The sequence below is a fragment of the Labrus mixtus genome, chromosome 23 (assembly GCF_963584025.1).
Source record: "Labrus mixtus chromosome 23, fLabMix1.1, whole genome shotgun sequence".
Taxonomy (NCBI): domain Eukaryota; kingdom Metazoa; phylum Chordata; class Actinopteri; order Labriformes; family Labridae; genus Labrus; species Labrus mixtus.
This window is the reverse complement of record NC_083634.1, coordinates 10,666,986-10,683,548: the sequence shown is the minus strand read 5'-3', so window position 1 is coordinate 10,683,548 and position 16,563 is coordinate 10,666,986. Positions and strand designations below refer to the sequence as shown.

At 41.6% G+C, this 16,563-nt stretch overlaps 1 protein-coding gene across 1 annotated transcript; it reads left to right on the top strand.

Annotated features, from left to right (window-relative positions):
* Positions 1-7,097: 7,097 nt before the first annotated feature.
* Positions 7,098-11,524, top strand: LOC132958924 (adhesive plaque matrix protein 2-like). The gene is made up of 4 exons (XM_061032003.1): positions 7,098-7,112; positions 9,395-10,618; positions 10,843-10,958; positions 11,008-11,524. The coding sequence occupies exons 1-4, from the start codon at positions 7,098-7,100 to the stop codon at positions 11,522-11,524; spliced, it is 1,872 nt and encodes a 623-aa protein (XP_060887986.1).
* Positions 11,525-16,563: the final 5,039 nt, after the last annotated feature.

Here is a 16,563-nt window from a genome sequence, read left to right as displayed (position 1 = left end):
ATGCAGTGTGCTGCAAACTGCTTTGTGAAGGGGTATAAGATGTGTAACTTGTTACACAAAAGGGTTCAGGCCATGTAAATACATCTTTTCATATAGCGCTTAAGCAAAATGAAAGTTCTCATTGAACTTACACAAAGAGAAGGTCTTGTCAGTACTCTTTGTGATATTATTTTAAGGCCAGACTTGATCCACGTTAAGAAGGCTGCCTTGATTCATTTTGCCTTTGTGCCTGATGTCATTTAAAAAGCCACTGCTATTTAACCATGTTTTATGTTTGACATTGTTCCTTCTTGTTCACAGTGCAACTCCATCTTTGGACAGTCTTTTGGGACTGATTTCGACCAGACCAATGTCATCAAATTTAGGTAATCTTTAGAGGCTTACAAGTCTCAGAAATAAAGTACATCACATTATAACCAGGAAACCATCTTTTGGCCAATGGTCAAACGTATTTAAAGACTTCAGTTGGCCGTAGGAATTGCAATCTAATATGAAAGTGGGGAAAAATCCATGCAATTTTTCGATCAATTGTAATTTATGTGTGTGTTTTTTCTTTTAAATAGTCCGGACATGGAAAACGTCAGAGTATCGGTGGAGTTGAAGTTTAACAACACACTTCCAAAGGATGAAATTCCAGAGGCTTCCAAGGTTGTAGAAGTCTTAGTGGCGGCTGTGGAAAACAGCAACATGACCTTCAACCTCACTATTAATACCACCTCCATCAAAGTAATTGGTGAGTCAAAAATTCCTACGTGAATTGACTTTTTCATCCCTCAAGTATGAATTCTGGCCATATCACATCCTAATAATTACCTTTTGTCATCCATCACACATGACCTGTAGACTCAACAAATGGTGGATCAACAACCAGTGGACCAATGACGACTGTAGACATTGAAAGGCTGCCTGTTGTGGCTCTCGAAGTAACCTTGACAGGAGAACAATTTGAAGAAGCACTCAACAATCGCAGCAGCACAGAATATATTGAGCTTGAAAAGCAAGTTGTATGGACGGTGCGTATAACACAAAGTACCCTATTCAAAGCATCTACAGCACATGTTCAAGAGCTCAAGGGGAAATGCATTGAGTGCAAGTCTTACCTTCTTTTCCAAGTTAAACAGCGCACGATAATGGCGCCAAAAAAGACACAGGGCACAAAGGGGTTGCATGAGGTCTCTTAAATAATCATTGGTGTTTTTGGCATTACATGACTCACAGAAAATCAGAGGATCACCTTCCATTCCCTTTGAAAGCATTGTGAGATTAAATTGTGGAGTAGGAGAAGTATGAGTAAGGTATTTTACCTGCTTCTTGTAAAGTGTCTCGAGATAACACTTGTTATGAGTTGACGCTATACAAATAAAAGTTGATTGATTGATTGATTGATATGCAGTGTGCTGCAAACTGCTTTGTGAAGGGGTATAAGATGTGTAACTTGTTACACAAAAGGGTTCAGGCCATGTAAATACATCTTTTCATATAGCGCTTAAGCAAAATGAAAGTTCTCATTGAACTTACACAAAGAGAAGGTCTTGTCAGTACTCTTTGTGATATTATTTTAAGGCCAGACTTGATCCACGTTAAGAAGGCTGCCTTGATTCATTTTGCCTTTGTGCCTGATGTCATTTAAAAAGCCACTGCTATTTAACCATGTTTTATGTTTGACATTGTTCCTTCTTGTTCACAGTGCAACTCCATCTTTGGACAGTCTTTTGGGACTGATTTCGACCAGACCAATGTCATCAAATTTAGGTAATCTTTAGAGGCTTACAAGTCTCAGAAATAAAGTACATCACATTATAACCAGGAAACCATCTTTTGGCCAATGGTCAAACGTATTTAAAGACTTCAGTTGGCCGTAGGAATTGCAATCTAATATGAAAGTGGGGAAAAATCCATGCAATTTTTCGATCAGTTGTAATTTATGTGTGTGTTTTTTCTTTTAAATAGTCCGGACATGGAAAACGTCAGAGTATCGGTGGAGTTGAAGTTTAACAACACACTTCCAAAGGATGAAATTCCAGAGGCTTCCAAGGTTGTAGAAGTCTTAGTGGCGGCTGTGGAAAACAGCAACATGACCTTCAACCTCACTATTAATACCACCTCCATCAAAGTAATTGGTGAGTCAAAAATTCCTACGTGAATTGACTTTTTCATCCCTCAAGTATGAATTCTGGCCAGATCACATCCTAATAATTACCTTTTGTCATCCATCACACATGACCTGTAGACTCAACAAATGGTGGATCAACAACCAGTGGACCAATGACGACTGTAGACATTGAAAGGCTGCCTGTTGTGGCTCTCGAAGTAACCTTGACAGGAGAACAATTTGAAGAAGCACTCAACAATCGCAGCAGCACAGAATATATTGAGCTTGAAAAGCAAGTTGTATGGACGGTGCGTATAACACAAAGTACCCTATTCAAAGCATCTACAGCACATGTTCAAGAGCTCAAGGGGAAATGCATTGAGTGCAAGTCTTACCTTCTTTTCCAAGTTAAACAGCGCACGATAATGGCGCCAAAAAAGACACAGGGCACAAAGGGGTTGCATGAGGTCTCTTAAATAATCATTGGTGTTTTTGGCATTACATGACTCACAGAAAATCAGAGGATCACCTTCCATTCCCTTTGAAAGCATTGTGAGATTAAATTGTGGAGTAGGACAAGTATGCAGTGTGCTGCAAACTGCTTTGTGAAGGGGTATAAGATGTGTAACTTGTTACACAAAAGGGTTCAGGCCATGTAAATACATCTTTTCATATAGCGCTTAAGCAAAATGAAAGTTCTCATTGAACTTACACAAAGAGAAGGTCTTGTCAGTACTCTTTGTGATATTATTTTAAGGCCAGACTTGATCCACGTTAAGAAGGCTGCCTTGATTCATTTTGCCTTTGTGCCTGATGTCATTTAAAAAGCCACTGCTATTTAACCATGTTTTATGTTTGACATTGTTCCTTCTTGTTCACAGTGCAACTCCATCTTTGGACAGTCTTTTGGGACTGATTTCGACCAGACCAATGTCATCAAATTTAGGTAATCTTTAGAGGCTTACAAGTCTCAGAAATAAAGTACATCACATTATAACCAGGAAACCATCTTTTGGCCAATGGTCAAACGTATTTAAAGACTTCAGTTGGCCGTAGGAATTGCAATCTAATATGAAAGTGGGGAAAAATCCATGCAATTTTTCGATCAGTTGTAATTTATGTGTGTGTTTTTTCTTTTAAATAGTCCGGACATGGAAAACGTCAGAGTATCGGTGGAGTTGAAGTTTAACAACACACTTCCAAAGGATGAAATTCCAGAGGCTTCCAAGGTTGTAGAAGTCTTAGTGGCGGCTGTGGAAAACAGCAACATGACCTTCAACCTCACTATTAATACCACCTCCATCAAAGTAATTGGTGAGTCAAAAATTCCTACGTGAATTGACTTTTTCATCCCTCAAGTATGAATTCTGGCCAGATCACATCCTAATAATTACCTTTTGTCATCCATCACACATGACCTGTAGACTCAACAAATGGTGGATCAACAACCAGTGGACCAATGACGACTGTAGACATTGAAAGGCTGCCTGTTGTGGCTCTCGAAGTAACCTTGACAGGAGAACAATTTGAAGAAGCACTCAACAATCGCAGCAGCACAGAATATATTGAGCTTGAAAAGCAAGTTGTATGGACGGTGCGTATAACACAAAGTACCCTATTCAAAGCATCTACAGCACATGTTCAAGAGCTCAAGGGGAAATGCATTGAGTGCAAGTCTTACCTTCTTTTCCAAGTTAAACAGCGCACGATAATGGCGCCAAAAAAGACACAGGGCACAAAGGGGTTGCATGAGGTCTCTTAAATAATCATTGGTGTTTTTGGCATTACATGACTCACAGAAAATCAGAGGATCACCTTCCATTCCCTTTGAAAGCATTGTGAGATTAAATTGTGGAGTAGGACAAGTATGCAGTGTGCTGCAAACTGCTTTGTGAAGGGGTATAAGATGTGTAACTTGTTACACAAAAGGGTTCAGGCCATGTAAATACATCTTTTCATATAGCGCTTAAGCAAAATGAAAGTTCTCATTGAACTTACACAAAGAGAAGGTCTTGTCAGTACTCTTTGTGATATTATTTTAAGGCCAGACTTGATCCACGTTAAGAAGGCTGCCTTGATTCATTTTGCCTTTGTGCCTGATGTCATTTAAAAAGCCACTGCTATTTAACCATGTTTTATGTTTGACATTGTTCCTTCTTGTTCACAGTGCAACTCCATCTTTGGACAGTCTTTTGGGACTGATTTCGACCAGACCAATGTCATCAAATTTAGGTAATCTTTAGAGGTTTACAAGTCTCAGAAATAAAGTACATCACATTATAACCAGGAAACCATCTTTTGGCCAATGGTCAAACGTATTTAAAGACTTCAGTTGGCCGTAGGAATTGCAATCTAATATGAAAGTGGGGAAAAATCCATGCAATTTTTCGATCAGTTGTAATTTATGTGTGTGTTTTTTCTTTTAAATAGTCCGGACATGGAAAACGTCAGAGTATCGGTGGAGTTGAAGTTTAACAACACACTTCCAAAGGATGAAATTCCAGAGGCTTCCAAGGTTGTAGAAGTTTTAGTGGCGGCTGTGGAAAACAGCAACATGACCTTCAACCTCACTATTAATACCACCTCCATCAAAGTAATTGGTGAGTCAAAAATTCCTACGTGAATTGACTTTTTCATCCCTCAAGTATGAATTCTGGCCAGATCACATCCTAATAATTACCTTTTGTCATCCATCACACATGACCTGTAGACTCAACAAATGGTGGATCAACAACCAGTGGACCAATGACGACTGTAGACATTGAAAGGCTGCCTGTTGTGGCTCTCGAAGTAACCTTGACAGGAGAACAATTTGAAGAAGCACTCAACAATCGCAGCAGCACAGAATATATTGAGCTTGAAAAGCAAGTTGTATGGACGGTGCGTATAACACAAAGTACCCTATTCAAAGCATCTACAGCACATGTTCAAGAGCTCAAGGGGAAATGCATTGAGTGCAAGTCTTACCTTCTTTTCCAAGTTAAACAGCGCACGATAATGGCGCCAAAAAAGACACAGGGCACAAAGGGGTTGCATGAGGTCTCTTAAATAATCATTGGTGTTTTTGGCATTACATGACTCACAGAAAATCAGAGGATCACCTTCCATTCCCTTTGAAAGCATTGTGAGATTAAATTGTGGAGTAGGAGAAGTATGCAGTGTGCTGCAAACTGCTTTGTGAAGGGGTATAAGATGTGTAACTTGTTACACAAAAGGGTTCAGGCCATGTAAATACATCTTTTCATATAGCGCTTAAGCAAAATGAAAGTTCTCATTCAACTTACACAAAGAGAAGGTCTTGTCAGTACTCTTTGTGATATTATTTTAAGGCCAGACTTGATCCACGTTAAGAAGGCTGCCTTGATTCATTTTGCCTTTGTGCCTGATGTCATTTAAAAAGCCACTGCTATTTAACCATGTTTTATGTTTGACATTGTTCCTTCTTGTTCACAGTGCAACTCCATCTTTGGACAGTCTTTTGGGACTGATTTCGACCAGACCAATGTCATCAAATTTGGGTAATCTTTAGAGGCTTACAAGTCTCAGAAATAAAGTACATCACATTATAACCAGGAAACCATCTTTTGGCCAATGGTCAAACGTATTTAAAGACTTCAGTTGGCCGTAGGAATTGCAATCTAATATGAAAGTGGGGAAAAATCCATGCAATTTTTCGATCAGTTGTAATTTATGTGTGTGTTTTTTCTTTTAAATAGTCCGGACATGGAAAACGTCAGAGTATCGGTGGAGTTGAAGTTTAACAACACACTTCCAAAGGATGAAATTCCAGAGGCTTCCAAGGTTGTAGAAGTCTTAGTGGCGGCTGTGGAAAACAGCAACATGACCTTCAACCTCACTATTAATACCACCTCCATCAAAGTAATTGGTAAGTAAACATTTAATATTTTATTAAAGTATTTGTTTTTTAAATCCAAAATTTTCCTTCATTCAGAACCGTATTTGATTTTACTTTTCCGTTTTTGTTCCTTAATTTTTAATGTTATTACACACTATCTAAATGGGCAAAAACGATTTTCCGGTGGCTTGAGGAATGTACAGAACATGATATGCGAGTGCATCTCTCATGTTGGTTTCTTTTGCTCAAACATGTTGTCGTAGTGTGAACACATTACATCAGGGGTGTCCAAAGTGCGGCCCGAGGGCCATTTGCAGCCCTTGAGGGGATTTTTGCGGCCCGTGACTTCAAATGAAGAATCAGAAGATTTTGGCCCGAGGCCTTGATTAAGATTGGCACATTATCTTTCTTTTTCATGTTAACAAGGGCTGAACAATATTCCTAAAATAGAAAATGTTCTGTAACATGTATGTTTTTTTTTTTTTTTAAATCTACAGCTTTTACTATTTTCCAATTTTTTTGTAAACTATGAAAAAAAACGTATGCAAACAAGCGGACTGTTGTTTAACCATTTAATGACCTGAGCTAAATGCAGAAAGCTTTTCCAAAAGAATGAAAAAACAAAACCTGTGGCCCGCGAGCGATTCTAACACGACAATTTTGGCCCGCAAGAAAAAAAGTTTGGACACCACTGCATTACATCATAGCTTCCCTCATGATAATTGCCAGGTTAAATGGGTGGTCAAGAAAAGTAAAAGGTGGAGCAGAGAGGGCTAGAATTAGAGAGAGAAATTCCCACACCTCACAACATTACTGGTATCTAGCACCATCTGCTGTACATTAAAACAGGTGTACCAGTTATAATACTGTACAGGTAATTCCTTGAGTGACTCTAAACTAGCTGGAGTAAAATAATATTTGCTTATCATGTATCATGTTGTTTGTTTGTCTTTGGTATAATATAGATTGATATATGGAGACAGGTGAATAAACACATGTGTTATACTGTTGTAGCGACTGTTGACGTGAAATATAGAACTCGGGACACGGTTAGTCTACACAATTAGCGGTTCATGTGGATAAGGTGGCTTAGATTGGAGTCAAACTCTCTGCCATTGGCTGGTTGGTCTATGATTTTTGTCATGAACCATGATAAGAGAAAAAGTGAGCAAAAACAAATGTGTGAACATTTGAAAAACAAAAACTATCAAACCAACAAACAAACAAAATACAACAACAAACAACCAGACATGACCCAATCAGGTTTGGAAATTAACTTTTAGCCTGCCTGCCACTGTGACTGAAGGATTCAAAAATCTACCACTCGTTTTTTTCCCCTGCCACTTTACTATGCAGCTTTAGCAGAGCCACTGTAAGCGTGATTTTAGAAAACGCTGTCGGGGTAAGGGACTGTTGTGCTAGGCGCAGCCGCTCCAGAATTGACTGAGCGCATCGTGGGAAAAAGTCAGGAGACAAATATATTTTAGCATACATAAAGCTGTTGCTTTTCTATAAAAGGAGCAACAATTGAAAGTGGAAAGCAAAGATAAAGCCTCCTATTTTATTTGCTTGATTGCAATGGCCAAAAGTGACACTGACGAGTGCTTTGACTCTGCGTCTTGAGCTGAAAAGTTTAAAATGTTTAAACTTTTATGCGTGCCCAAACCCCACGAGAAAACCTCGCGACAAGCAGCTGAGTAGAACACCCAGCAAACCCGCAGTGCAAATTCACCTGTCACTAAGCACGTCACAAAAATCACCTGCACTTGGCGGCTGACGGGTGTTAATTTCAAACCCTGTACCCAAGACAGAAATACAGACAATAGATCTAAACGTGATTTTATGATTATGAACGATATTGGTAAATTAAGTGAATTTTGAACGTTTGTGTATATATATATACCAACTTTGGCTTTTTTTTACATTTCAGTTCAGATAAGAACACTATTATTTAATCATTAAAACATTTATGAAACCCCCAGCAACAGACATGCTCATGATCATTACACATGCAACATTTTTCCACCATGTAAATTACTGATACCTAAGACAGTTTCAAGGCTACATTTTTTTTGGTTATGAAATTGCCGTTGTTTGTATTCCCAAACCTTTTATGGTTGATTTGGGGGCAATATTTGATGAAAGTGTTTCAACATTTGTTACATCATGAATTGTCATCTGTAATGAATTTTGCTTGCTCATATAATCCATGACAACACAGACAGAAGCAGTAATGGTTGAACAATTTTTCTAAAATGTTTTAAGCGGATTGTTAGTCTTTTTTAAATGTAATGTTCAAAGAATAGAGCCCATATGAGTGGCAGATGAGCACAACGTTAGAACTGAAGAGCATTCAGTGGAATATGCTTGAAGAGTTCCTTTACACCCCTGAGACACTCTACAGTTTTTTCAGTGGTTAACTTTTTTTCTAAGACTGATGAGGATAGTCTGTTTTGCTTGGCAAGCTTTTGCTAGTAGTTAATGAGATGTTACTCTGCTTGCTAAAGACACACAGTTCCCTGTGATGGGAAAACACTGAGAAGGTGAACTCCTTGCTATGATGTGCGACCTGACTTGTAGCTGATAAGCTTCACACATACATCACACTCTGGATTGTTTGTAAATGTAAAGTCACTCTCTAGGTTGTTTGATTTGGTCTATTGCACCATGCAGATATGACTCATGATTGTTAGTATGTCAGTACACAATTGGACACATTGTAAGACTAAAGCAGGACACCGTTTTGCATTCAGTTCCTGGCAAGTAGCTAAGCTTTTGCCCCCCCCCCCCCCCAAAAAAAAACGCATTCTTAACATTCGAAAAAGAAAAGCAGTTAAAAAAAACACATGATACTTGTGCTCTAAACTTTTGTGACTCAGCATTAAAACAATTTAATAATTTCTAATACTTTCTGCACTCAGTATGATTGCCAGTTAACCTAAAAATGTTTGTACATTTTATTTCTATTTTGAAACACTTTTAGGGTCGACAATATCAAATGGAACAACAACAACAACGGCTGGGCCAACGACAAGTGATGGATCCACAATAGCTGGTGCTTCAAGTACAGTTGGTGGGTCAGGGGCAACTGAAGCAACCGTGACCACCAGTGGGTCAACAAATATTGATGGATCATTAACAACTCGTGGGTCAACAACAAGCGGTACCACTGCAGGACCCACCACTGCAGCCCCCACAACTGCAGCTCCCACAACTGCAGCACCTACCACAGCAGCAGCTACCACTGCAGCGCCCACAACTGCAGCGCCTAACACTGCAGCAGCTAGCAGTGCAGCACCCACCACTATAGCTCCCACAACTACAGCACCTACCACAGTAGCAGCTACCACTGCAGCACCTACAATTGCAGCATCTACCACATCAGATACCACTGCAGCGCCTACAATTGCAGCATCTACCACATCAGATACCACTGCAGCGCCTAGCACTGCAGCACCTACAACTTCAGCACCTACCACTGCAGCACCTACAACTGCAGCACCTGCCACTGCAGCACCCACAGCTGGAGCACCTACCACTGTAGCCCCAACAACTGCACCACCTACCACTGCAGCACCTACCACTGCAGCACCCACAGCTGGAGCACGTACCACTGCAGCACCAACAACTGCAGCCCCAACAACTGCATCACCTACCAAAGCAGCAGCTACCACTGCAGCACCTACCAATGTAGCACTCACAACTGCAGCACCTACCACATCAGCAGCTACCACTGCAGCACCTACAACTTCAGCACCTACCACTGCATCACCCACAACTGGAGCACCTACCACTGCAGCACCAACAACTGCATCACCCACCACTGTAGCTCCCACAACTGCAGCACCTACCACTGCAGCACCCACAGCTGGAGCACCTACCACTGCAGCACCAACAACTGCAGCCCCAACAACTGCATCACCTACCAAAGCAGCAGCTACCACTGCAGCACCTACCAATGTAGCACTCACAACTGCAGCACCTACCACATCAGCAGCTACCACTGCAGCACCTACAACTTCAGCACCTACCACTGCATCACCCACAACTGGAGCACCTACCACTGCAGCACCAACAACTGCATCACCCACCACTGTAGCTCCCACAACTGCAGCACCTACCACTGCAGCACCCACAGCTGGAGCACCTACCACTGCAGCACCAACAACTGCAGCCCCAACAACTGCATCACCTACCACAGCAGCAGCTACCACTGCATCACCTACCACCGCAGCACCTACCACTGCAGCACCTACCACTGCAGCACCTACCACTGCAGCACCCACAGCTGGAGCACGTACCACTGCAGCACCAACAACTGCAGCCCCAACAACTGCATCACCTACCAAAGCAGCAGCTACCACTGCAGCACCTACCAATGTAGCACTCACAACTGCAGCACCTACCACATCAGCAGCTACCACTGCAGCACCTACAACTTCAGCACCTACCACTGCATCACCCACAACTGGAGCACCTACCACTGCAGCACCAACAACTGCATCACCCACCACTGTAGCTCCCACAACTGCAGCACCTACCACTGCAGCACCCACAGCTGGAGCACCTACCACTGCAGCACCAACAACTGCAGCCCCAACAACTGCATCACCTACCACAGCAGCAGCTACCACTGCATCACCTACCACCGCAGCACCTACCACTGCAGCGCCTAACACTGCAGCAGCTACCACTGGAGCACCCACCACTGTAGCTCCCACAACTGCAGCACCCACCACTGTAGCAGCTACAACTGCAGCACCTACCACATCAGCAGCTACCACTGCAGCACCTACAACTTTAGCACCTACCACTGCATCACCCACAACTGGAGCACCTACCACTGCAGCACCAAGAACTGCAGCCCCAACAACTGCATCACCCACCACTGTAGCTCCCACAACTGCAGCACCTACCACGGCAGCAGCTACCACCGCAGCACCTCCCACTGCAGCGCCCACAACTGCAGCACCTAACACTGCAGCAGCTACCACTGGAGCACCCACCACTGTAGCTCCCACAACTGCAGCACCCACAGCTGGAGCACCTACCACTGCAGCACCAACAACTGCAGCCCCAACAACTGCATCACCTACCACAGCAGCAGCTACCACTGCATCACCTACCACCGCAGCACCTACCACTGCAGCACCTACCACTGCAGCACCTACCACTGCAGCACCCACAGCTGGAGCACGTACCACTGCAGCACCAACAACTGCAGCCCCAACAACTGCATCACCTACCAAAGCAGCAGCTACCACTGCAGCACCTACCAATGTAGCACTCACAACTGCAGCACCTACCACATCAGCAGCTACCACTGCAGCACCTACAACTTTAGCACCTACCACTGCATCACCCACAACTGGAGCACCTACCACTGCAGCACCAACAACTGCATCACCCACCACTGTAGCTCCCACAACTGCAGCACCTACCACTGCAGCACCCACAGCTGGAGCACCTACCACTGCAGCACCAACAACTGCAGCCCCAACAACTGCATCACCTACCACAGCAGCAGCTACCACTGCATCACCTACCACCGCAGCACCTACCACTGCAGCGCCTAACACTGCAGCAGCTACCACTGGAGCACCCACCACTGTAGCTCCCACAACTGCAGCACCCACCACTGTAGCAGCTACAACTGCAGCACCTACCACATCAGCAGCTACCACTGCAGCACCTACAACTTTAGCACCTACCACTGCATCACCCACAACTGGAGCACCTACCACTGCAGCACCAAGAACTGCAGCCCCAACAACTGCATCACCCACCACTGTAGCTCCCACAACTGCAGCACCTACCACGGCAGCAGCTACCACCGCAGCACCTCCCACTGCAGCGCCCACAACTGCAGCACCTAACACTGCAGCAGCTACCACTGGAGCACCCACCACTGTAGCTCCCACAACTGCAGCACCCACCACTGTAGCAGCTACAACTGCAGCACCTACCACATCAGCAGCTACGACTGCAGCGCCTAGCACTGCAGCACCTACAACTTCAGTACCTACCACTGTAGCACCTACAACTGCAGCACCTACCATTGCAGCACCTACCACTACAGCACCCACAGCTGGAGCACCTACCACTGCAGCACCAACAACTGCAGCCCCAACAACTGCATCACCTACCACTGTAGCTCCCACAACTGCAGCGCCTACCACTGCAGCACCGACCACTGCAGCACCCACGACTGTAGCACCCACGACTGCAGCACCTACCACTGCAGCGCCTACCACTGCAGCACCCACCACTGCAGCACCCACCACTGTAGTGCCTACCACTGCAGCACCTACAACTGCAGTGCCTACAACTGCAGCGCCTACCACTGGAGCACCTACCACAGCAGAAGCTACCACTGCAGCACCTACAACTACAGCACCCACCACTGCAGCACCTACAACTGCAGCACCCACCACTGCAGCACCTACCACAGCAGCAGGTACCACTGCAGCACCCACAACTGCAGCACCTACCACTGCAGCACCTACCACTGCAGCGCCTACCACTGCAGCACCCACCACTGCAGCCCCCACAACTGCAGCTCCTACAATTGAAGCTCCTACAACTGCAACTGCAATTACCACTGGAGCACCTGCAACAAATATTGATGGATCATTAACAACTCGTGGGTCAACAACAAGTGGTGGTTCTCTTACAACAAGAGGGTCGACAACAATTGGTTCCACAGTGACCCAAGCTTCCTCACCAGTTTTTACTCTTGCAGCAACCTTGGAAAAACCTTTTGTGGAAGAACTCAGTGACCCAAACAGTGTTCAATTCAAAGCACTTGAAGTACAAGTTGTAACAGTGGTTCGTAAAATTTAAGTTTCTGATTATTCAAAATGCATTTCAAGGCAAATTCCTTTAAGCTTTTGCTTTATTCAGGGGCTTCTTCCGTTGGACTCATTTCTTTTGCCTTTTATTTCCCTTCACAGTGTGATACAATCTACCGTACAAGATATGGATTGTTTTTTGTTCGCACCATTGTGATACGATTCAGGTAATACTCCAAACCTTGAAAGCATTGTTCTGAATACATTTTCTTATAACTGAAAGAGTACATTGTTGGTTTTGAGTCTCAACTTAAGTGAGTTTTGCAGTAACTATGAATGTTGAAAAACATACAACAAAACACATTCTAAATAGCTGGACAAATCTGATTAAGTTTTGTGTGTTTTTCTTCTTATTAATTTAGACGTGTAATAGTAAGTACTCGAATGGAAGGCACTCGAGCGGAGGTTGCTCTCGTGTTCAACAATACAGTTACAGAAGAACAAATCCCTGCAGAGGCTGAATTGGTACAAACTTTACAAAACGCTTTGATTAACCCCAACAACACGTTCAACATCTCTGTTGATCCAGCGACCATTGAAGTCATGCGTAAGTAACAATGTTTTCGATTTTGTTATTATTATAATGTATTCGATGTTTTTTCTTCTTCATTTTGTAAAATATAATCTGATCATTTGGGATTTTGTTAATCTTTGTTTATATGCAGGTATAGATATGTGTGAATGAACCCAAGTTTAGCATTTATGAAACAAACATTTCCAAGACATATGTAAATAATAGCTTTAGTTAAGTAACATTCATGAAGCCTCCAAATACGTCTTGAATCCTTCATTGAATTAGTCCATTTTTTTTGTATTACTGGTTTTTAAGAAGAGCATACATTTTCTGAAGTTAGTGACTGTTCTGTACATCAGTTAATCTTGTGGGTTTTCAAAATCTGAATGACTATTGACATAAAGTATATTATTATCTGCCATTTTGAACATTAAAGAATTAAAGTTAAATAGAAGGGCTTACTAGCATAAATGAAAGAGTGTTAACGCAAATTTGATTTTATTGGTGTTGAGATATTGAAAATGATGTGTAAGTGTTCCTTTATACAGGCATAAAGGGAACAAAAATTATGAGCAGCCAACTTTATCTAATATTTTTCATTGTTTTGCAGGATCTACAAATACAACTACAAGTTCTCCAACTGCAGCCCAGACTTCAATTGCAACAACGTCCTCTGTAACAACAGTTTTGACAACAACTGAACAACTTGTAACACAGACACTGACTTTCCGCTCTGCTGGAGAGACATTTACAATTGACTTGCTGAATACATCTTCTTCAGCATTTATCAATCGAGCTGCAGTGATCAAATCTAATGTAAGTCTCTCTCTTAACAAGTTGATCTGCATACAACTGACAAATCACATTAAACACTACCCATTCAAAAATGTTTTTGAAAATGAAAAAGGATCTCTTATTAAGGCCTTTTTCCCAAACATAAACTTAATGACCCACATCTTGGAGCTTTCTTTTAATGTCAGCCTGGCATCACTCACAAGGTCTAGGTTCTTGGTCCTGCTTGTGTTAACACTGTGTTAACAAATTGGGAAATTTTGGATATCATTTTTAAATAGATACATTATGAAACTATCAAGGCCAATGTTGGTTTTGTTTTACTGCTCTGTGTGTTTAGGTCAGAGAACAGTAAAGAGAATGTTAACATTTACATGTGTAAATATTTTACTTTATACATTGTGCATTTAAAAGTATAGCCCCACCAAAAGAGAAGGCTCAACTGAAGCAGTCAAAAAAGGGAAGCGGCTTCAAATCTCACACCACTTAACAGCTCTTAGGTTCCATGTGTGTCCCACAGTTGGCAGTGCCAAACGACATCACGGCTGTTTGTCCTAATCTCCCACTGCTTACTTTTTCTATAAATTAAAGTGAAGACCGTTAAGAACCTCACAGATACTTGAATGAAGGAATTTGGAAAGTGTTAGTCTTGAAACAGTGTATAGTGTAGTGAAAGTACACCATAAGATTGCTGAGCTTAATGGACTTGGATTTGTTTCTTTTATCCCTGCAGCTTGAACCAGTCTACAAGGCAGAATTCTCTTCATTCAGGATTTTGACTGTGACTTCATTCAGGTAATTCGTCCGTGTTCTGTCGATATGATCAAGGGGATGTTTTTTTTATTAATTTGTTGAAAACTAAAACAGTATTTCTTCTGTATTTCTAATGCAGTAATGGATCGATTTTCAACAACATGGGCCTTTCATTTGCAAACACGAATGTTCCTAATGGCACTCAGATTGCAAATGCTTTGGTTGCAGCAGCTTCAAATATCACAGCCTTTAACATTGACACCAGCTCAATATTTGTGAATGGCATACGTAAGTTATATAAATAAATAAATTGAATTTATTATTTCATCAGAAAAGAAAATACACAGGCAGAACAAATAGTTGTATGTTCAAACAACGACTTAATTTCTTTTTCCCCCTCTTTTACAGAAGTTTCAGGTGGAGTGAGCCACAAAATCAGTCTCATCACCGCATCCTTCCTTGTGCTGCTGTCATTGCTACTGTCAAACCAGCAATAGCATCTGTGCTGGTATCCCTTTAAAACCATTTAGAAAGTGAATGCTATCACTGGGATAAAAAAGAATAACTGAGAGGATATCCCTTTCTATATGGCTGGGGTCGAATGATCATATATACTATTTAATCCTTAGTTAACAGGACAAGCATAATAATGTTCAATATATAAAAATTGCCTGTTGCCCTTTGCAGGTATAAGGGTTCATTCATGTTGCAAACTTTAAGCACCTTAACTTTAGATGATATTTATTATTGAAATTATAGGCATCAAAATCAGACACAGCAGTCATATTTGGACTATTATTTTGATGATTCCTTACATAATATTTCCAGTTTGTGAAAATAAAAGACAAGGATAACCAATTAAATATTAACTTACTGTAGTCCAGATTGTTGGTTGCAAGTAAATGAAAAAAAAAACATGTCTTTTCAAATATAATAATTTCCTTGTGGAATTTCACTTGTCAAGTCAATAAAACTGTCAGATATAAACACCTCAGATAAAGTCAAAGGATTTATCCTGCTCTGTACTCCAATCCTGACAGGGTCAGATTGGTGTTCAAGGTCGTGTCACTCTTTAACATGCTGTCAAAATAATGTCAAGCTTCTTTTTCACTTCCTGCACTTACTGATGTAATGTCATGATATCTGTGTTCTTAGAATTTAACTTTATTATTGTAATTTTTGTGTTTAAGTTAAGAAAAACAATCTGTCAACACTTCTAACATTCTATAATCATTTTTGATGAACTGGGAAAAACAATTCTTTCTATTAAAGCTATTTCATATATCTGCAAACTTTTTGACAGTGTCTCATCATTTCCTTTTCATTTTTTTTACACTATCATCATAGCATATTAGCCAAACTATCTGATTTGCTCATCTTTGAGGTAACCCACAACATCTGTACATTGATTTAAGATCTTGCACAGAGGTTGATTTAAAAGCACAAAATCCCTCACAAAAAAATCAATGTAATTCAAGATCCAGATTGTTTGAATGTGTAAGTAAATACATTTAGAAAATCATTAAGGCACAAGTAGATCTGACGTTAATTACATTTGATGTATTCTTATTGCGGTGGGTGTGACCATTTTAGCCTTGTTAGTTCAAAATCAACCCCAGTGGTGCAAAGCGCTCATGGGAGCAAATAAAATACAAACATAAGAACATCATTCAAAGTGGTGAGTGGCTTACTTTCATTGCTTATA

What these genes read in the sequence shown, in the direction of transcription:
- LOC132958924 (XM_061032003.1), top strand. An exon ending in GCAGCACCTACCACTGCAGC is followed by an intron (nt 10,619 to 10,842) that starts GCCTAACACTGC and finishes CCACCACTGTAG; the next exon opens with CTCCCACAACTGCAGCACCT. An exon ending in CCACTGGAGCACCCACCACT is followed by an intron (nt 10,959 to 11,007) that starts GTAGCTCCCACA and finishes CTACCACTGCAG; the next exon opens with CACCAACAACTGCAGCCCCA.